The 23,560-nt window shown below is 39.7% G+C and overlaps 1 protein-coding gene across 1 annotated transcript in view; it reads left to right on the forward strand.

Annotated features, from left to right (window-relative positions):
* MPPED2 (metallophosphoesterase domain containing 2) overlaps positions 1 to 23,273 on the forward strand; it is a 105,336-nt gene extending 82,063 nt beyond the window's left edge. Inside the window, exons 4-6 of the mRNA XM_074149414.1 lie at positions 15,729 to 15,844; positions 18,567 to 18,680; positions 21,847 to 23,273. Of these exons, the coding sequence (XP_074005515.1) occupies positions 15,729 to 15,844; positions 18,567 to 18,680; positions 21,847 to 21,965 (349 nt within the window). The 3' untranslated portion in view covers positions 21,966 to 23,273. The remainder of the gene's footprint in view (positions 1 to 15,728; positions 15,845 to 18,566; positions 18,681 to 21,846) is intronic.
* Positions 23,274 to 23,560: the final 287 nt, after the last annotated feature.

Raw genomic sequence — 23,560 nt, forward strand, 5'->3', positions numbered from 1 at the left:
TACATACTGAGTTGTCTTAACCACTGCTCTATATTTCAGCCTGCATGAAATCATGCTGGCAGAGCTTGCCTCTGTTAACTTTAATACCTGAGGGTGGACCAGGAGCCGGGGCGAAAGTAAATTTTCACATTTGCCAGGCATGGTTCATTGGAGAAACCAGCTCTGTTGCTTTCTTGTGCCTTTGCTCACCTGTCATTGTGGCAATACATAGTGACATTTCAAACTGCTAGCATGGAAATAAGATAAAAAGTGCTTGGGACAACTGGGAAATTTCATTTAGACACAATGTCAGACCCTAGTCTCCAGTGAAAATACTGTAGGTTTACCATGTCCAGCTTTGCAATATCATTTGATGTGAAATTAAATCAGAGGCCAGCCATGAACAGGAAAGCAGTTGAGCCTGTTCAGTTTTAGTTTGTTGTACAGTGCTGGTACTCCTGATCTCTTCCTTGCAAGAGTAAGTTACAAAGGCTAACCGTTTATAAAGGGTTTTTAAAGCATGATTCCCACAGAAATGTCTTCTGATTCCTTGCATTACCTTGAAGTTTGAAAAGTTTGTTAAGTCTCTAAACCCCGTGTCCTGGCCCTCATTGTCCTTGTGGATTGAGTTCACGCTGGCTAACAGTTATTTTGCTTTGCACAGTAACCTAACACTGATATTTCAGGACAAATAGGCACCAGAGTGGCTCCTGAATGGGTGAGTTACATGTATTCATAAGCCATTCCATTCATTTCTCTGACATGGAAAAAAGGGTAGGGCTGCTTTCATCCTGCTGCCAACCCTTTTATCTCGAAAGAATCAAATTTCAGGAAACCTTTCTGCCTAGGTCAAAATTTCAAAGGGATTCTGTAATATTTAAAAAGTTCAACGTCTTAATTCTCCTAATTTTAAGGGGAATGTTTCTTTTCCCACTGAGAAGACAAAACAAAGCAGCCCCCCAAACCAAAACAGAAACCCATGAAAAAAACTTAAAGCAAAACACAGGTTTGGAGATGTGGGGCTTAGTAAAAATGTGTTCAATGTTACTTCACTTCCGACTATTCAGGACAGCGCATTGTTAAAACTGATGCAGTGTTTATACACATTGTGGTTATGGCTATAGTCGGGGCTATTGTTGAAGGATGTTATACAGACATTTATCATAGTATGTCAGTAAACCCATTGTAAAAATGTCCTAGTAGTTAAATGAGGCTTAGATTTAATGAGGCTGTAAGAAAGGACCGTTTTTTTATCATACTGTAAATAAGGTTCCTATAGCAATGTCATTGGGATTAACTTGCAGATTTTCTTTTGTTTCAAAATAAGAGCAATATCTATATGAAGTTAGGCAAGCGATTTAAAATAATACACTTTTACAATGCCTTTGAATAACTAGTTTCCTTGGTCATACTCTGACTACACAATGATAGTGAATAAAGATGTGACATTATAAAAAATTCAACGCCCCCGCCACCCCCAATCATAAACATAATAGTACAATCTAAGTAAGGAAATCATAACACTAATAAAATACTATGTTAATGGATAAGTAATACATTGTCAATGGCAGAAAAACCCTCTTCAATACTTTTTAAAGATACTTAACATAGTTCCAAATATTTGTGCTACTTCATATGCTAATGGTTAACTGACTTTAATACATGTTTTTAACACTGCTGCTACTGAGAAATGTAAAAATGAGGCTCATAACCATTAAAGTTTTATTTTTCTTGTAGCTGTGAAAATAGCCATCTAAAGCTCCAAAAGCTAATTTGGACCACATTTTAGCTTTCTGCATTTATTTTCAATCTGACATATTTTCTGTAACATATAGGGGGCATGCCTTGTGTTGTTTAAATTAAAAAGTATGAAACTCTAAGGGGAAATAAATATTTGAAACATTGGAAAGGACACTGTCAACAGCAGAAGATTAGGAAGGGAAGAGTGCCTTAATTATTCTTCGTATGTTTCTTTTACAGTAGAGATGCATTGTTATCTTTAAGGCTGTAGTTTGATGGTAAAGCTTTCAGTGAGTTTTGCCATCGGAGAAGCAGTTCCTGCCCTGAATAACCATTCTCCAGTCCCATATTTGTGCTGTTGCAGATTTGAACACACTAAAACCAAATACCTGAAAAGATCTTCCATTTTTCAGTGACCCCATCTCGGTCTCAGCAGTGCCAGCAGAAGGGAGCGGTGCCTGTGGCATGGAGGGGCAGGGAAGGCTCAGGAGAGAGGCAGAAGGTTTTCCAAGTGGTTTTGCTGCCAAAGAAAACACGTTGTGTACCTTTGTGCTCGGCCATCCGAACTCCGGTCAAGATGGGTAATAGATAAATATTTTACTGCAAGTCTCTCTAGTCTCTGTAGATGGAATTGTGCTAGTCCGCTCACAAGGGACAGCTGGCCACAGCGCAGAGGCAGGACTGCCCTGGGCTCCTGCCTTTCCGACAGCCTGTTGCAAGCCCCGGGACGGAGCGGGGCTGCCTGGGAAGCTGACTCGCCTGAGTGAGAGGCACAGAACTCAGCTCTGCATCATTTGATGCCAATTTTAGTATCTCTGGCTTTAAGAGGAAGACTCAGACAGTGGAGTATTCTCAGGGAAGGAAAAAAAAATTCAGCATGAGGATGGATCCATGGCAGCAGCTGTAAACACAACAGCTTTCCTCATCCACCAAGAAAGATTTTTGACTTCGCCAGGGACTTGCATGCCCCATCAGTTCCCCTTTGGCTGCTACATGCTCTGCTTAAACCTTTCTGTGGGCATTGCTAGGGGTGTGACTCCGGGTGCTTTATCCTACAAGAGTAGATTCCTGCAGCTCTCTATTTAGAAGGCTATTTAATGTTAGCTCTCTATTCATTTGGAAATAATGGTGTTGGGGAAAAAATTTAATTAAAATGGCTCCAGAAAGTAGTTAATTATAAAGACTACCATGGCCTGAAGTCTAAAATACATTGCAGACTGAGAAATCACGTAGGGGTGCATTACTAAAATAATTAATTTAAAATTTTACATATATCACCCACACAGCAAATGCCGTGGCTGCTGCTAAAATGAGTCCAGTGCCCTTCAAAAACTGCGAGCATCTCTTATATCTCCCACTCACTCCCTTTTAGATATGCTTGTTTTCTTCTTTATTACGGGTGTGCACTTTGTGTTAAGAACATCAATTTTGTGGAAAGGCTTTCAGTAAGAAATGAAATCATCACCGCATTTGTTTTAGCGTTATCGTTGTGTTTTGCGGGGCCAGGGTTTAACTGGGTGAGTGCCCCATCTAACACAGGCAAGAGGTGCACAGACCTCACTGCTACCTGTGCCGTGCTTCCTTCATCTGGTGCAGCCTCTGCATTGATCTGGATTTGTTAGTGTCAGCTGTTAAACCAGTCTTAGACCATTTACCATCCTGATGGTTCCCTTAAAGGGTAACAGAGGTGCAGGGCTGCACCCGTGTGCTGGATTTATACTGCCGTGGGATCCCATCGAGGCCATCCTTTAACTTCAGCACCGTTGTACTGAATTCGGGGCTTTTCTGCTCTGGTGACATGCCAAATAAGAGTTAAATATTACAAAGCCTCACTTTTAAGTGCAGGAAAATAGCTGGTGGGTTTTGGTATTTGGGGTGGGGTCGATGATGATTTTTTTGAGGATTTGTGTTGTTGGGTTGTTTCCTTTGCTTTTGAAGAAATGAGAATGTGTCCTGTGCAGGTTCCGTTTTTGTGATCACATCCAAACTGTACCTGCTCTCTGGTAGCTATCAATATGCTGAGATTCTTGCCTCTTGTCAGTCTAATTTCTAGTTGGTGCAGGTTCTTGACATTCAGCGCTTTATCAAACATAGGCTGCTTGGCACCTATTACCACTGATCTCGGCATTGCTAATAAACAGCAACATCAAGGCCATATTTTCTGGTTCCTGTCAGACCACTGCTTTCCTGGGTGAAATAAAAGTCCTATTAACATGCTCCTCCTCATTGGCTCTGACAGTTTGATTAATTAGGCCCCCTCTTTAGATGACCTCTGCACTGACACGACAAGGAGGTGAATATAAAATGAATAGTTTGCCCACGTAATGGCCTACTGCAAGTTTCAGATTTTTATCAGATCAGACTGGAGTCCGGGGTCTGTATTAAACCTACAGTGTACAGCAATATACGGCTGTGGGTTACGAACCACAGGCTTTACAACATGGTTAAAGAATTAAAACCAAACCAGTTCTAGCCATCCTGATATATTGACTTCTCCTCTAAGAATTAATCTTTCCTTTACTCTCTTGACCATACAATACAAATCTAATTCGTTTACATTATCAAATAAAATGACCTTTTGTTTTCAACAGATTTTTTTATTGCCAGAAAATACAGTATGTTAACTCTGTGGTTATTCAGCCTCCCATAAAATACTAATATAAAGCCATTATTCTAGTGCCACTCTATTTAAATGTCAGTCTGCCTTTCTATTATAAACCACCAGTTCATAGGCTTGTAACTTATCAGTAAAAAATTTACTTCAGGTGAGAACTTGGAATATGAGCTCACAACTCTTCTTTGGAAGTGTGTTTTTTAAAAATAAGGGTGTATATGATCCCAAGGAATAAATAGGTAATTGTGAGCCTACAGCACTGCATTTGTAGGACCAGAAATGTCTGATCGTGCCAGCACGTTGCCCACCGCAGGGTGCCCCTGATTGGGGCTGGTGCTTTGTGGTTCCAGGAGAAGCAGTTTGATCAGCCAGATACACACAGGTTCTGGAAGTACATTGCAGTCCAACTGGAAGGCAACTTGGGCTTCTCATAAAGCCTGGAGTTTTGACTGGTGGTTGATGAGAAGGACATTTTCCCTATGTCTTTTTTTTTTGCTGCTGCTTGCTTGCACCTAATTACGTTCCATTAATGCTCTCTTGAGGGGAATTAGGGGTTGCACATTGCCTTGGAGAGTTGTGGGTGTCAAAATCCTCCCCCTCTGTCTAGGTGAAAACTGGAAAAAACACAAATAACATTCTATTGATCAGGTGGAGTCACTTATACTGAGATAAAAATTCTACTACAATGGTTTCTAATTAAAGTTTTCATATTAGGTTTTTTTCATCAGAAGAGCCAAGTTAACTCTCATTCAGTCTGTAGTAATCTGCATCTCCCACAAACCTCTTTGAAGGGACAACATGAAGGTGGGTGAGCCTAAAATTAAATGTTGTGTAAATTGACCTGCATGTAATCTGAACTGCTTGTTTAATGATCTTGAAGCTGACAAAAGCAGGTGACCCATGCTTAAACAGATCCTTTTCAATTAAAACAATGCTCCTTTTACCTCTGCGAGGCCAAATGTTCTTTGCAGTCTTTTCAGCAGCTTCTGCTTATTTTATGACCCTCATATGTGTTTTTTTTTTTTCTCAGTCTCTTTTGTCTTTTTTTTTTTTTTTTTTTGGTGTTCATCTCTTGATTAAGTAACTGCATTACTTTAATTGATTTGCTAAATTGGCTCATACATAAGACAGCTCCTCCAGGTAATAACCTGAAAATGTTAGCTTATATTACTGATGTCGTGCTTGAGTGCTATAACACTTAGAGTATGCATTGGTTTGGGAGTGCACCGTGCCTTTTCTTCAAGTTATTTAAAGGCAAGGAGCAACAGGAGATAAATGTATTTTTTTAAATATATATATACACACACATACATTGTGTGCATGTAATACCGAGCATAGGATTTTTGTACGTGTGAATTTTGTTTGCATACAAGTCTTCTCAGGTTGCCTGAGCTGAGAAGGAGGTGTGATATGATCCATGATCACCCTTTTCCCCAGATGACATTTTTTTAAAGTTTCTTGGTTGACAGAATTTGACAAATTAAGTAGCGATGGTTTTGGATGAAGATGGGACAGGAGTTCCTAATTTTCCCTTCCCGCAGAGTCCAAAGTAGGATCGCAGTTTTCAGTAGAGGTGAAATTCTGAGTAAGCCAGATGTTAAATTTCTGCATAAAGCAAAGACTGTAATAAATGGAGCAAATCTACATATCTTTTAAATAAATGACATTTCCTAAAACTTACAATTAAATAGTAAACTTACAATTAAATAGTAAAATAGTAAATATTGCTTAAAGTCTAGCCATGAGGTTTTTATACTGTACCTAAATGCCAAATAACCATGTATTGTGACACTGGAAACTCTTTAATTGCTTTGGCTGTTTTCATCTGGTTAGTGAGGGTAAGAGACTTTACATCCAGTTTCAAGAATAAGCTGAAATGGAAGGTAGCATGAACTTCAAACAAACGAGAAATGCTGGGAGCATCCTGTGGCCTAATTACAACTAACTGTTTCCATTCTTTTTTTGTAAATTTTCAGAAGATTATGTTACAAGTTCCTACAATTAAATATCGTGGGCTATGTGTGCATGGAAGACTAATACTAATACATGTGAACCTTGTTTGGTTTTCCTACCAGGCACTCAGGAAAGTTTCCATTTATTGTTGAAGAATGCTAAGCTGCATTTTGAGCAAAACATAAATAAAAATAGTGGTGGTATTTATAGATAAACAGCACCACCTGGCAATAAGCAATCTCATTGTCTGATTTTAAAATATTGGAGTAGGTCAGGATAATTGGTTTATTGTTAAAGACTTACAGTGAAAATCACAGAGGGCGATGTTCTGTGTTTACTATCTGATTCACTTTAAGCAAGTCATTTAGGAATGTTCTGGCAAATTTATTCTTGGTGTAGTCAGCCTAGTTCTAAACAGTAGCTTTATAAAGAGTGTGCTATCTAGACTGTTCTGAGGCTAAATTAATTGTTACTTGTACCTGAAAAGAGTTTTTGAAAACCTTCAGGTTCCTGGGATTGTGATGCAGGTTTGTGCTTGGGGGGGGGATTTGGGTTGGTTTTGGTTTTGTTTTTTTACTTTTCAGAAACAACCAACTGGTTTGTTAACTCTGGAAATCAGATCAGGAAAAGCAAGGGTAACCCAGACATGCAGAATATAAGGGCATAAAGACCAAAATCTTTTCTTCTTGATTCTATGTGCTAGAGCATGGAGAAGTGTGTTTTATAGAAAGCTCTAAAGCAGTGCAGAAACAAGACCTAAATTTAGCTCTGATGTAAGCCCACTGTTTGAGACACTTTCTAACTCAGGTTAATTTTGAGTCCTTTTTAGGTGTGTACTAACCACAGTTTTACTGTGAGAGATTGAGTGCTGGTGATGGGTTTATTTCCTAAAGTGGCTCAAAACATAGATGTGATATCTGTAGGTATTCCTGTAAGCATAAAACAGCAAGTCTTTTCTGTTTTCAGAGGATTATCTTCAGAGAACAACAGAGTGAGAAAAGTTACTTTCTTTCAGGCAGCCCAACTATTGCTTTTTCCTCCATCGTCTGTGGCAGGGTTTTGTGTCATGGGTTGTAGAAGTAGTGACATCATCTGGTGTTCTCCTTCATTTGTTCATTAGGATTCAAATAGATGGGATGGACCTGCAAGGTCTGGAGCTGGTACAGGGACTGGTGATGGGCAACGAACTGGTACATTGGCTCAGCGGCTCTTAGGGAGCCCCAGCCCAAACTAACCCTCTTGGGGAAAGTTTTGCCTTTCATGTTGGCATCGTTAAGTTACATATATTAAGAGCCGTATGTGGTAGATGTAAAGTTACATAAAGGTTCTGAAACATTACATAAAAATATGTATCTGGAATTTCTCTGGTTTGTGGCCTTTATTAATGAATAAGCAACCATGTTGTTCTCTGACCAGCGTAGCCTTTTGGAAGGAACTACAGAGACTCACCAGCGATGGTAAAGAATTCTGTTCTAAGTAGCATTCAAAACCATGAAGTTTATAGAAGCTGTTTCATAGGAACAAGAACCAAATTCACCAACAGGGCAGGCAGGTATAACTTCTTTTGGGTGTTTTATTTATTATACTAACTTACACCTGTAACATTTGTTTCACAATTCACCAAAATGTAACTTAAGTTTAAAGGCAGCCATCTTTCAGTTAGTATTTTCCAACTGGTATTTTTATAAATATATAAAATATTCAACAGAAGCTACTGGATGTAATTACACCTGTACAGATTTTGCTTTTTTGCATGTCAAGCACACTATCTCAGTGGATCTGCACAAATATGCATTTGTTGGAGAGGTCCTTACTTCCATTTCACTTTTACTCTATTTGTGTTGTCATTGCAGAAACAGGGCTACTAGTAAAATCCTCTTCCAGATCTACCTGGGGTGGGAGCTTTGTCAATTTGCATTTCCTGCATGGATAATAAGAGGCATGTAGAAAATAAACTTAATATGCAATACAACTAGCACATTATGATCACGTTTACTAGAAGAAATCAAGCATCCAAGCATCATTCTATAACATGCACAGTTGTTGAGCAAAATTGAATCAAAATTTCAGCCACTTGCTTTTTTGCCTTTGCTTTCCTCTTTTCCCCTGGCCTATCCCTCAGAACAGACATTCGATATGTTGTGGTGAGCTTTGGGGCCAGAGATAGATATCCTATGTTTCTCTATGTTTCTACAAAGACCACAAAATTCTACCATAACAGTTGGAGGAGTTCAAGCTCTTTTCAATACCGCAGCATCCTTTGACATTTCCAAGAGTGCCATGTACCCTGCACAGAGATGCAGTATGGACATGAAGGGCAGAATGTGCCCACTCTGGAACAAGAAGTTGTTCTGTAAATGTGTCTGGCATGGTGCTTCCTAGGCCTGAGCTGCTGCCACAGTGCTCCTGTCACCATGCGGGGAAGCACCGTGAAGTTGCTGTATGGACCTAGCTTGAGGCTGCCTGTAGCTTAGACCAAGTCTATCCTTCAAGCCATCCTCAACCATATGCAGCATAGAAATATGCAAGGTCCAATACTTGCTTTTATCACTGGGCCTTTGTAATTCTGTTCTTTTTAAAAGTAGAATGAAATTAGCCCTTGAGTCAAGTTTGAATTATTTTCATATTTTGGGGATATTAAAATATCTCCCAGATCTCATTAAGTAAAGCCCTAAATAAAATAATTGCAATACAGTTAGGGATTGGAAAGCCTCAGTAGATTTGGAGGAAATTTCCTCTTTGATGAGCAGTTCAGATACTTAAACAAAGGTTGCCTGAGTCATAAACTTTAAAAATTCATCTACTCCCTTCCTCTCCAGTATTCACTGGCTTCCTCATGTTGTCCCCTCCTCTGCCACATTATGTATTCTTTCTCCCTGTCCTCAGGGGCCCTGTGCTCTGTGTCCTGCTGTCCTCTGTGTCTTGCAATCCTCTGTGACATTGCTGGCATTTTAACCTCCTCTGTCTGCTTCTTTGGCCTCAATTTTCTTAAACCCTGGCATGTGCATGGTTTTATGTGTTTCTTTACACAACCTCCTCCTGTTGTGTTTTGTTCATTGTGGGTTTTGGGTTTGCTTTTGTGTGTGTGTGTTTTTAAATAAGCCTTCCCCACAGAAGACAAGTTGTGGTATTAAATACTGTCTGTGGTGCTCTGGTATTGTTAACACAAAACTTGTGAATAGAGCAGACGTTTCATGTTCCTCCTCCAAAATGCATCCCTAACCATTCAAGACACAGGATAGAAGATGCCAGTGGTTGACACAGGGCTTCAGAGAAACCAAATACTGAAGGGTATCCACAGAAGTAGTAGGCTGTAGATTTGGGGACCAGAGCTCTGTTGCCTGTCAAGAAAGTTGGGGCAGCCTGGAAGGCAGAGATGCACAGAGAGTGAGAAAGGGGAGAACTGCAAGATGCATAAAGGAATTATTTTCATGTACCATTTTCCAGCCATATGGTTGTCTGAAACTACGCTTACTTCTCTATCTGTCCCTGTTTTAGGCTATAATCTGGTCCACATCAGCACATCCATGGAATGTGCTGAATGGCTGCAGTTGAGCTCCTAGCTTTTTCTTTCATACCTCTGAGATCCAAGCACCGGGTGTCTATCTGACAGGAGTCTAAGCTAAAAACCTCCATTGACCAGTTGGTACAATCTAAGGTAGCAATGGAGAACCACTTTGTGCAAGGAGAGTTCTAGGTCACACTAGCTTGTGGTGATGAGGTGGTTGCTGCAATTTCCATTGTGGGGACTGGTTTGTAGAGAAAAGGCACCATGTAGCCTTTCTCTCCAACCATGTGAATGGGTGGGGGTTGTGTTTCTCAAATGTTTTGTCATTTAGACAACCAGCAAGTGTGTAGAGGTCGTAGCACGTTGAAAGAGAGAAAACCTGCGGGGCTGGGGGGGGGGCGGGGGAAGGTAATTACTAGCAGCTGTTGAGGCTTCATGTTTTTGTAACATAAGAGACTTGCTGACTTTTGTGCAGGTCAGTAAAAAGGAGGTGCATACAGTAACATGGCTAACATAGTCACAGTACTGGTAACCCACTTTCATGAGAGCTTCAGCTGTTTAAAGATGCAGGGTAAGGAAAATCCCAAGGAACCAGACCCCGTCATGCTTCCTTTAATTGTGTATTATTGTCCTCGCTTTCTAAATGGGACGCTGAGGCACAGCAGGTGAATGCTAGTGGGAAAGAAACACAGCTCAAGCCACCAGACTCTGCCTTTTACTCATATCACAGCATTACATATAATGAGTACATTTAGGAAATCATTTAGCCTTGAAGATTTCTTGGTGGTTGTTACATTACTAAAAAGCATTTGAATATTCACTGTAAGAAAGCTTAACCCCCACCTCCCAAAAAGGTTTCGTAGCACAGAAGGCAAGTTTCAGAGCCTATTTTATAGAGGCTCTTAACTTGTAAAATGTGTGTCCTTAATGTGTTGTGCACTTGCTGTACTCAGCCTATTGTTTCCATGATTACACACTCTCGCTCCTTCCCCTTCTCCCTCGCCCCACACTACAGTCCCTTTTTGTTTGTTCCCACCGGGCACGCTCTCTCCATTGACTGAGTGGAGTCGGGCACGTGTGTGCTGCTCTGCCCCGGCAAATGTTTGTGCGCAGCATTTGGGCTGGAGGGAGGAGGATTGAAAGGCTTTTCTTTTCTGTGCACAAAGGTCGCTTTTTTTTCTTTTCTTTTCTTTTTTTTTCTTCTTTTCCTTTTACTCCCTTTGTGGTTTGTTCTCAGTCCATTGCGCTGCTGCAGCTTTTGCCTAGGACTGTAATAGATACTTTGGGGACGTGTTTGTGGGCCAGTCCTGTAACTGAACGAGTCTAGGAGTGCGTAGCAGTGTCCTCTCCCACCGTTTTTGTTCCATGAACGGAACTGTCTCTCTCCCTCGTGAGCCAGGTCTGTGTGTTGGATTTGAATGCTGTCAAAAATAAAGAGCATTTCATTATCATTATTACTTGTATAGGAGTGCTTCCTGCTCGTGATGCCTTTTAGTCACCTGCTTGGCTGTTGGCCTGTGGAAGGAAAACAGAGATTTTTGCCTCCTGTGCATTCACTCATTGGATTAAGGATAAAATTGAAACTTTCCTAAAAGACTGGGTAGCCTTAAAAAAATGAGTCGATGAATACATGGGATTAAAACCCCGTGAGATGATTTATTTTTTCTAATCCTGTTTAGAAGTAACTATCGAAATAAATGGATTTACTGGTGGAGGTAAAAGGAAAACCTGAATCTGGAGGGTCTCATTGTACATTTACCTTTTGAGCTGTTGAACTCTGAGGATGAGGTAATTTAAATTCATGAGCCAGAGAAGAGATGAAAGTAGGTAGTAGGAGATACCATCCTTTAAAAGTGTTGAAGTTCCAGAAGGAGTTGAAATTCCTGTATCACCTGGATGAACTTGGCCATCACCTTGTGTCTCCTGTTTTCCCCGTGTGATAATGTTGCTTGAGGTGTACACGCCAAGGGTCGGTTGTGATTTTGTGTCATAAAATAATGCTGCATCACTGTTCAGGTTTTTTTATTTTTTTAGTATAATAGTAAAACCATACGTAGTTCTTGGGAGAAGGGAGATTTGATCACCTGCTGGAGAGGCAGCTCTCTGCCATTAAAAGCAGGGGGATTTGTGTGCTGTCAGGGAGTTCTCCCAATGCACCTGCAAAAGGAGGGTGAGTCTTGTTGGGAAGTTTAAGATCCCCTCCTTCTTGGTATTCTGTCAAGTGATGTCTGTGTCTCTTGCAGCACAAGGTGTGAAGATAATACGCAGCCTACTGCATAAGCATTCTTTTAATCACAGAAAATGTACGTTCCAAACTGCCAGGTGGAGGGGGATCTGTGGGGATTCCTGCCTAGAAATGAAGAACTGAAGAGAGTAACGACAGGCCAGGTGTCTGCCTTTGATGAGGATATTCCCTGTGTCACATCTGGTGCCAGCATAACTGCTATCCCTAAATGATAAGGAAGCTTTGCAGTCAGGGGAGGGCTAAGCTGTCAGGTGAGCCGAGGATCGAGAATTATTGTGACGACTTGATGGCACATGAAGGATGCTGTGAAGCGCGGCGTGGTTCTGGCGAGCAGAGGCTCAGTTAAGTTCTCCCGGACGCGGGCTGACACACTGGGCAAACGGGACCCGAGTCACACCGGGCATCGGGTATGAGGATGTGTTCTGGTCCGTCAAACGTAAAATGACAAAATCATTTGTAATCTCTCATTACTAGTCCCTGTGGTTTTTATGTCTGCGCCTTCCTTGTGGCATTATTCAACAGCTGATTGCTTTCTTTTCTTGCCAGTTATTAAATAATGAAGTATACTATTAATGTGTTTAGAAGTTAACTGACATCTTCTACTTAAAATTTCTCAGGAAAGAGAAATACGTCAGATTTTAAATACATTTACTAATGACTAAGTAGCCTTTACTAATTGTTTGCACCTGACTGCAACACCACAGGTTCATTATAAACACTCCTTCCTAGATATGAAGTGGTTTCTCCCAATAAGTAATCAGCTCCAGAAGATGTTGCAGAAGGCACATAACTATGTGCACAATTTTTCCGCTCTAAATTATTTAGAAGTTGAATGTGACTCTATTTAACTCTTAGGTATGCAAAAAAGGGCACTAGGAGGAGTGAAATATCCCTATCCGATATCCCTTGATAGGGTGGTGCCTACTGACAGTGCGGGCTTTGTCTTTCCTTTGCACATTTAAAGTTTGCTGGGGGTAAACAGCTATTCATCTGTCCGCTCACGGGATTCACAGTACATCAACTCCTTTTTGTCTGCACTGCAACACAGTGTAGTGCAAACATCGGGTGACCTTCCTTGTGATCTCATCTAAACCTGAATCTATGCCATAAAGCTGTTTTTTTCTTACTGGTGGTGTTCTGAACACGTCCTCTTTCCTCTTGGCTTTCTGGCGATGCCGGAGCCACCTCCGAAATGCAGGGACTCTGGGGTTGTGCAGTCAGGGTGCAGTGTTCTCATCGAATATCCATTTTTGTGTTTTAAATGCCTGAAACCTAAATCTGTAATCCAGGTGTTCTTCCGGTCATGCCCGCTCTTCTCCCCGATTTATTCATTTTGTATGAAAATACTTAGTATGTTAAAAAAGTATTTGGCTGTCTTTTTTTTTTTGTGCATGTGCTGCATAATGGGGAAGGTTTCTCAAAAGTTTTCTTACAAGTGGATTCCCATGTGGTGCCTGTTAGTCACAGCTAATTACAGAGGCTGGTGAATGAAGAATATATTGGAGCTCAGGTTCCCCTCCTCCTCCTCCCCCAGTGCTTCAGAAGAAAATAAAATAAAAAACCTGCAGACAAATCCAGGTTTTTCTGTGGTTGTAGTCTCCAAAGAGCTCCAGAGAGATCACAGATGTGGTTTCACATTTCAGGTTTAACTATGGTGTAATAACTACAGCATTATCTGCAGGAGAAATGCAAGTGGGGAAAGAATCGTTAATTGACAGTGAAAAGTTCAACCTATGCACCGTGTGTTTGTTTTTTTAAGCAGCTGAATGTTTAGCCAAACCATATTTTAACTTTTAACTGCAGCCCTGAAGGTTACGATAATCTTGATACGTTAAAACCCAGGAACATTATAGGAAAGGAAATTTCGATCTGTGTTTCAGGAAAGGTCAATCATAGAAAAGCAGAAACACTTGTGATTCAGCTAAAGAAAGCTAAGACACATGCTTCAGTTTTAATTCAGTTGCATGCAAACCTCCTGCGAGGTACGCTGACCTGACTTTACAAGACATGAACTTCTTTAAATGTTTCAGTGGGTGCAGACTAAGCCAGCGGTGAGAGAAGTTTCATTGCCACGTATGTTAGGAACCCGTCGCTTACGTAAAATGTTTAGCTAACATCTAATTTTTCTGCCTTGTTAGCTTTCATCCAGCATCCAGGAAGTCTGCTGGGTTGAAAGAGTTCCTCTGTGTGTGTAGTATAAGTAATCGTTCAGGAGGACTACACGGGACGTGTCTATTATTTGTTACTAAGGCACCAGTGACCTTCCTGCTCCTATATTAGCAGCTCCTGCTGTTTTCCCATGCTGCCGATTGTCAGGAATTGAGACCATACGTATAACTGGGTATAATCTGCATTGGTCAAATTATTGTCTCTGGCAAACCAAATACTTCAATTAAAAAATATATAAAAATTAGAGATGTAATCTCAGCAGGAAATTTCCACTTCAGTGCATATTTGAGGCTGAAAATATGCATAATTTAGAAGGCGCAGGAGGCAGATTATATAATGAAATTATGTAGGACTCCTAATGGTCTCTCTCTTTTTAACAGGTATGCTTTTCCTTACGGCTGGTTGGTCTTGGGTTTTTTCCCAATTTTTATTTTCAGAACTGCAGTACACAGAAGACTGCAGGAGTAGCTTGAACTCTCAGAAAGATGGCCCCAAATGACTAGGGCTAGGACCCAGGAGGATCTGACCCAGAAAATGAAGCAACCCAGTCAAATTCTGTTGCCTAAGCTCTGGGAAACGCACATGTGGATGAAAACTCTGAAAATTATTACGATACTAACAGCTGTATGAAATGTTGTATATAGGTTTATATATTATCTCTTCAAAACAGTTGCTCTGTGGACCTGCCTGATACAGAAGGGCTTTATTATAACATACCTGCATCAAAACCATTCACTGTGGCTGTTACACATTGAAAAAGTACTCCTAGAAAGTCCGCTTTTCATGACTGCATGCCTGGGTTGATGGATGGACCAATGTCTCAGAGCAACGCTGTGCTGTGATGGTGGAGACTGAGGATCTCCATTTTCCTTAAGAAATACTAAACGATTTTTAAATTATAAGATCTGTTGAAGAAGTCACTGTGAGGTTAAACATTGTGTGATGAAGGCCTCTAGGAGGCCCAGGAGTTCAAAGACGAGTTATGTGACAACGTTCTGATATTAAAAGTGCTAAACGAAGCAAGTGTGAATTTAGTGAAATACCATAGTACAGATGGAGCTTATAACCACTGCGCCATACAGCCTTCCTGCTGAGCTGTCACCCACTAGCTGCCTTTTGTGGTCAGCATTTGTCTCTTGCCTCCAAAAACTGTTGAGAATTTCTCTTGGTTATGGTAGGTAACATAAGGAAGGAGTTCTTATGTTTGAGCATCCCCAAACTTTGGAAAAAAAGCTTTAGATTAAGTCTGTTATTTTAACTTTTTTCCCTTTCTCTAGTGGAAAAACGCCCCCGGGGCTGAATACTCTTGTACAAAAAGAGCATGCGATATTAATCTAAATTTGGAAGTATAGGTTAGTGTATGTATGTATTTGAACTAGTTTGTTTTAGCAGCATCCCCTTCAAAAAGGCTGTCTACAAGTCATCTCTGAAGTACAGAAATTATTTTAATTCAGAAAAATTGGAGAAGGGAAGAGATTTTTATTTTATACTGATGCAGTTCATCTTATTTTCCCTCAAAGGACACCGTGGTTTAATGGATGGGGCTTTAACCTACCCAGAGGTCAGTCTTTGCTAGACAAGTGGAACCTTATTCCTGAGGGAATTGATATACTAATGACACATGGACCTCCCCTTGGTAAGTGAAACAAAAGCTGTGTGTGATTTTTTTGCCTGAGAATTTTACTTTCAAAATAAGCAAAAATAATAATGCTATAAGCTATACTGCAATTACACCCTAACTCAAAACCGTGAATTAAAAAGCCTTTTTGGAAGAAGTGTAAAGTGATGGTTAGGCTTAGCCGATGTGTTGAGCTTCCTGGTGTTTTTTAATAAAAATTACACTTTTTGTTTAACTCAAGCTAAGGAAGATCAAAGATCTGATTCCTAGCCATTAGAGTTTGGGATTTTATTTAACAGTAATATTCATCTGTCAAACAGTTTCCAATCCCATATGATTTTTCAGAGGTTGACTAAAACTTTTAAAAAATATTCCACTACAATGACATGTTTCCTTAAGGTTTTAGAGGATGCAGTCAAGAGCTGAGGAGTATGTAGTCACATACTCTCCTTGATAATTTCCTTGGAAACTTAGAATATGTAACAGTATTTTTAAAGCTGTTAATTGTCTTATAGCAAATTTGTGAAAGAATAAAATTATGTTCTCAGATAATTATTCCTACTGTAACGATAGACGCACACAAGTATGTAAATGCATAATTTGTTTTTTCATTAATTACTTGAAGGTTTTCATTTAGTTAATTTTTGCCTGCCTTGTAAATGTAAGCAATTCACTGAACCACATTTTAATTCTAAGTTCTAAACTAAGTTCTGATGGTCTCAAAAAGACACTAAGATAATAATTCAGCAGAGGCAGGAGTACTCGGTTTTGATATATCTAAAGTCATTAAAGACCGCGCTAAAACTCTTTGAAAATTCCCACTATTTTTTCCCTGTCCTGTACCCCACAAGATAGTATCGCACGTTATTTACTGCTTTTCTTTAAGACACATGTGGCAAGCAGTCTAGGGCCATATTTTAAATATTTCAGTTGGTTTTACAACAACTGAGCATCTGCCTTTTATAAATACAGCTACAGCTGATCAGGATAAGAAAGTGTATCCATCTCTTCTTCATTACCGTTCTTGTTAGTAGACAGGGATTTTGTCAGAGTTTTAAGAGCTCTTGAAATCCAAGGGATCAGATCATCTAATGACACGTGAAGTCACCGACTTTTGAGATGGTAGTGAATATAAAAAAAAAAACTTCCCAGAATTGCAAGGTGCCATTATAAAAGAGCGTTTAAGTGGTACCAGGTACTCAGTGTGTTCACAGAGCTGCTCAGTGACCGTGGAGTCAGGAATTAGTACCCACTTAACGTTTTGTACCACAATTAAGTTAAAGAGTCAGCGATCTAAGCAGAGATAAGGCAGAAAAGTCCAGAAAGTTTTTGACTGGTAATGTACTTGCTCTTTTTATATCCTGGTTACTCTCTTAATACTACTTAGAGAGTGTCGTAAGATGATCTGTAAATTCTCTTTATTCTTAATAGAGCTACCGGTGTGCTGCTTTGATAAAGCAGTGATACGCCAACCACTGACAGTGGAGCACACCGGATATTGAAAACCATCACTATGAATAGCACTCTTTTAATCTGCTTATTTTCCCAAAGAAGCAAAAAACCCCCACAAGTATGTTTATAATGTTTCACGGGTGCTATTTTAAATGGGTTGCTAATCCATCTGCTCTGAATTGGGTTCATATAGCAATACTGTAATGCTGCAGACACTAATGAATGCTTTAATTGAATAAGCGTACTTAAATTTCGGGTTTGATGGAGATAATGAAGTTCAATTTCCAAAGGTTGGTTCAATATTTTAACTACAGGCACAGACTGGATGCAAGTACTGTGCCTAAAAGGAGGGGGTCTAGGTCTCAGTCTGCATGATAATATTGGCAAAATGATGCTTTTTAAATTATGTAAATATTAAGGGAAGTAGAGCTGTATCTGGACTCTTTGTTCTTTCCAAAATTCGGTCAAGTTCATGTCACAACATGTTTTTATTACCTGGGATAAACTTGGCACAGGGTGTAATTACTACTTTGTAGTAATGACTTTACTACTTTAAAGTGACTTTAAAGTCAGTAGAACGATGCTACAGTTGGCTGTGGCTCCAGATTTCCCTTTTACTCCTCCTCATTCATCTTGCTCTGCTGATCCTTATCAGTGCTAGTCCAGGCAGCAGCATCCTGTAATAACTGATGTCAAGTTTTGTGCATTTTTCCATTTTATCCGTAAGACTGAGTGGCAACGTAGTCAATTAGCACTAGCTTGTTGGAAGCTATTTTGCTGCATTGCTTGTTGTTGGTGAGCAGGGACTCAGAAGTAACCTGACATCTGCAGACCACGGTCTTCTGGAAGTTGTGGGAGACTGTATTTTAAAGCTTTGAGGGGGCGGGTATCGGGTTGTTCATCCTGCAGAGGTATTTTGTTTCTGGAGTAACCAGCGAGCTGGATTGGGAAGCTGACTGCTCTAAGAGCCAGGGGAGAGGGAAGAAAAATCTGTAGCAGCGCCGGGGATAAATGTCCCAGGTTTTCAAGGTGGAATATGAGTTTAAACCCACAGTTTAAAAAACCGAATCACATCCAGAAAAAATATTAATGCAGATGGAGGGAGGAAATCTTAAGGAAGACAAAGTGACAGTGAAACATTTCTTAAAAGCCATTGTGTGCTTTACTGGAGAGGTTATGACTACAGATAATGTAATAAACCTTCCATGAATTATGATTTCCTGAAAGACTACATGAAACCTTACCTGAATAGAGAAAATTAATAGTATTGATTGCATTTTGCCTTCAGGTTTTCGAGACTGGGTTCCAAAGGAGCTGCAGAGAGTGGGTTGTGTGGAACTGTTGAACACGGTGCAGAGGCGAGTAAGGCCCAAACTCCATGTCTTTGGTGGGATTCATGAAGGTAAGGAGCAGCACTTCTCCCCTCTTCAATCTCAGGCTGATTTCAAAGAAGCACGTTTCAGTGGTTATTGCAAAGGATGGATAGTGGCATATTGGACTAAAGTAGAGAGGGAATTGAGGGAAGTGATTACACGCACAGCACTTTGTAAATTTATGCTAGAATTAAAACAGACTGTTTCAGGAACGCGTGCTACATTTAGCCACCTACATCTTTCACTGGGCAAAGGTTGTTCCACACAGGTTATTTGAAAGTAATTCAAATTTTGACAAACTTGGTTAGAAAAACAGATGAGATTCTCCACACTTGCAAGCCAAAATGAAAATGATCCCCATTATTCCAAGCACAGGAGCCAAGAAAGGTGCTAGAAAAAAAAAGGAAAAGCAAAGGCAACTTACTGTCTCAGCTCACCTCCCATCAGCGTGTAAGAAAAAGCAGAAAGGAGGGCATCTCGAGTCAGACATCAGGAGGAGAGATTGCCAGAACTCACTTTGCATGCATTTCTAAAAGCATCCTGTAATAGAGTTTGTACTGTGTGTTACCTTCCAGCAGTCTCGTATTTTAGAGCAGATATTTCTCCACTGTCGGTATCAGATCCAGGAGTGTTGAAGCTTCAGAAACAATAAGCTCAGTTTATGGCAGTGGAAGAGACTAAAAGACTAAATCCGTTTTGGAGATACTTAAATATTTAATACAGTTTTGTAGCTTTCCTGTGGCTGAGAGACAAACACTAGGAGTTCTGCCTGAGAGAGAGTGTAAGACTTTGTGACCCTAGAACTCGAAATTACACATTAAATGCTTTATAGTGTCGCCCTTGGAGGTTTCTCCATTGACTCTAATTAGGTTCTCCGTAGGCTTAAAGATTTGGAGAACTTCATAAAAGAAATATAAAAAGAGGACATCTTTCTCAACTAGCGGTATTGGTTTTTCTGAAGCCCCTGTGGCTTCATACAATGGGTTTTATGCCTGCTATCTGTAAATAAAGAGTTTATAATGGAAATACTGACATGACCTTAAGTATAGTGGCATGAATAGCAGTCTTTTAATGCACCTGGGAAAAGATTGGATATTTTGTATAAATATTAATCCTTGCATATTAAGAATATGGGAATACAGCAGGATTTCTAGCTAAAGCATGTAAATTGTCTACAGCCTTTGTAGGCACACTGGATGATGAAACTTCTAGTTGTAATAGTGTTAAGTAATGGGAGAAGAAGGTATTTTAATGCACAAGATCAGTGCATTAGTGTGAGAAAGCACTGAGGGACCACACGCAGCATCTTATGCTAAATCCCATAGGAAGGGTGGTAGCACATTAAAAGTGAACGTTCAAACACATTCTTAAAAGAATAACAACAAAAAAGTTAAAGTCCTGTTTAGTACTTACACAGAAGACATAAGAACAGCTTGTTTAAGTACAGAAAGAAATAGACAAGTGTTAAGAGCATTATCTTACAGTGCAATTAATTCTCATCCAACTCCAGCAGAGATGAACATGCACCACATTATATTAAATCATCGGAGGCTTTACACACATTTTGGTGATGCAGGTTTTTTTCCTGGTTGATAAGCAAGAACAACCGCAAACAAGGCTTTTCCCACCATGAGATGATCTAAATCAAAATTGCCAGTCTAAATAAGTAAAGTAATACAGGCGGACAGTGCAGCAATTCTGAAGTGATTATTCTTTCTGATAGACACTGTGGGTAGCTGTATTTATCTTAGCTTTCAGACAGCGGTGATCTGTACTGTATCATAATGGTTTAAAAGAAAAACATTTTTTCCTTGTGGGTTAGCAATGGGAAGTTCTCTTCCTCCGTGAAGCTCTGATGGTTGGGTGTTTTTTTTTTTTTAAAAAGGTGTATTTGGTGCCACATTCTTCTTAGATTTTTTCTAGCTTTTTTGTTAGCTGTCTGTGAATGTCAGCTGAAAACAATGGCAAAGCTTTCTCTCACCTTCTGCTTTGGTGGAACTGGTGCCCCTATCTCCTTATCCTTGAGAGAACGTCTGTTAAGAGGAGACCTTCTGCCTTCTCAGTGTCTCTGTTCTTCTGCTATCATTTGTTTTCTCACATCGCGTTTGCTGAATGAAGGCTCCTCAGTTCATGGGTTGCTATAGTTTGCTCCGCTTGCCCAAAATTGCTGGAGTGCGCAGCCCTCTGTTAGGTCCTATTCCCATGCGGCCAGTGGGAGAGCTCCAGGCCAGCAGAGAACCAGCATTGCTGCTGGCTCCTCAGGCACGCTCTGAACAAGAGCATTGCTGCCCAGATGTTCAGAAGCTGGAGACAGTCTGCAACATCCTGAAACTGATGCCAGGGTGTTACTGAGGAGTCAAGTCCTTGGCATGCTGAAAAACCTTTGATTAATATTCATTTCTTGCTAGTTTATCAGGGAGCGAGTTATCAAGATCCCTTCATGATGAAAAACACTCATCTGTTTAACTTTCACCTCAATTTTCTGCTTAAGCCAGAGGTGATCCATTGACCTCCAGTGCTCTGTTGTGTTTATAGCAGGAGATTCCTTTCCTTAGTCTTGCTTTTCACTGGTAGATATCATATATATGTATATATAAAAATATATATGTATATATGTAAAAGGTAAATATATACATATGTATATTTTTAACCTGCTAATGAGTTTCTGAGGTTTCCCAAGCCAGTGCTACCACTTGGCAGTCCTGTGATGAGGAACTGGATGATAAGGGCTAGCATGGGGAAAGCTTACCGGGTTCAGTTCATTGCCCAGAGAGAGGGGTTTTTGTAGGCAAAACCAAAGTTACTTCTAAATCTTTTGCTCCAGATTCGTCTTTTTCTTATGACAGACATTACAGGCATGCAAACTACAGCTCACTAATTAAGTAATTTTAAAAAGTACATGTGATTTTGTCTGTTTCTGCTGTATCCAGTTGCAACAGAGGATTTTCCATGGGGGGGGGGGGGGGGGGGGGGGGGAAGTTTGTACATAAAAGCATTGGTTCTTATTTCAGACACAGTACGTTGTATTTTTTTCAATCAAGCCTTTGTGGCAGCTTTCAAGAACTTGTATCGTTTTGAAGGGATAAATTTAATTTTATTCCAAAGCATTGATCCCACAACGAGCTTTCAGTGCAGCTGCCCACGGGCAGTATCGTTTGTTTATATTACAGTAAGTGTGACACATTCTCCCTACAGGTTATGGCATTATGACAGACGGTTACACAACGTACATCAATGCTTCAACGTGTACAGTCAGCTTTCAACCAACCAACCCACCAATTATATTTGACCTTCCAACCCCTCAAGGATCATGAAGCACTACTGCACATTTGGAACTGGGGAAGGTCTATAAACTGCCATTTTCTAATTATAAAAGTTACATTCTGTTACGTGATTATTTCAAAGTTGCGGGGGGGTGAATTTGGGGGAACCATGGGGTTTTTGGTTTGGGGTGGGGTTTGGGGTTTTGGGGTTGTTTTTTTGTAAATTGCTGGTACAAAAGAAACAAGAAGAGAAGTTAGAGGTTGTGCTTTTTGGAAATGCAGCATTCATTTTAAATTGATAAAGCATTGTGAATTTGTAAAATGAATTTTGTTTTTCAATAAATTTGCCATTGTAAATTGTTATAGTGTTCTCAAAAGGACAGCCAAGCTTTCTTTTAATAAGTGAGAGACCTTATTTTAATATTATATTATAAGCTTAAAAATAGGCAGCATTTAAAAACACCCAAATTTGCACAACTTATGTTATTGTCGGGGTTTTTTAAGTGTCTTCTTTTTTCCCTAGGTCTAAATGTTAGCTTTTCATCTCCACTTATATGGATTTTTTTAAAATTTTTTTTTTTAGTAGCACAAACAATATTTTGGGGTCCATTTACCTCTTGATATGTGTGCATATACTGAAACTCGTTTCTGTTGCCAGTAGAATGCAGCAAGGGGACAATAGACTTCTCACTTGTTTGTCTCTACCTGGTTTATACGTTAAAGACTGATATAGGTAGCCACGGCCTGTATGTGATATCTACCTTTTATTGTTTGTTTTTAAATTATTTTAGCTTTAAAAGACTGGGGGTGAAAGCTGCAAAGAGCAGGTATTTCATGCAGTAAAAAAAAATGTAAATGCGGACTCCTTTTAAATATGAATTTATATATATATGTATTTTTTGTGCATTATAACTAAGCTAGGATTTAATATTGCCAGTATAGCATCTGCAAAATTATGCTGTACAGCACATCTAAATTATGAAGGATGTGACACATTTTCCAAGTGCTCAAGGCCTTCAAGAGCCTGAGTTAAATCTTTGTTGTAGTTCAGGCATGTATAGAGTCAAATGGATACAATCAAGCCTAACTAAAATAAGGCTTAGTTGTCCTTTATATTTAAATATTCTTCTTGTCTTTTTATTTCCTTTTTCTTATTTTGCACTGTGTGTAAATGCAATCTCGCTAGCACAAAATATTGTTGCAGATAGTTATTTCTGTTCTACCACTGTAAATGCTATTGAGCTTTGTTCTATTTTATGTTACCTTGTTAATGGAATTTAGAAAAGCAGTTGTTTCTTTAAATTTATTGTGATATTATATCTAGCGGCCTTTATATGCAAATAAAATTGCAAGATTTTTAAATATGTGGTTTTAAGGGAACTTTCCATTTTTCTGTGGCATTAACAATTTGGGGGGCAGTGATAATGGTAAGTAAGCACTTTTCTATTTCTCAATAAATTTTTATTGCTTATCATTCATAGGATGTCAGTTGGGTCGATAAAGCACTCAGACTTTTCCTTCCGTTTCTCTGCCATCCGTCTTTCCATTCCTTTTAGAGAGAGGAGATTTTCTCTTCGGATGTTATAATGCAGTGCAACCAAGTCTGCGCAGTTAAGCCTTGTAGGATGCTGCTCCAGACAACACGA

This window comes from Numenius arquata, chromosome 6 (genome assembly GCF_964106895.1).
Source record: "Numenius arquata chromosome 6, bNumArq3.hap1.1, whole genome shotgun sequence".
Taxonomy (NCBI): domain Eukaryota; kingdom Metazoa; phylum Chordata; class Aves; order Charadriiformes; family Scolopacidae; genus Numenius; species Numenius arquata.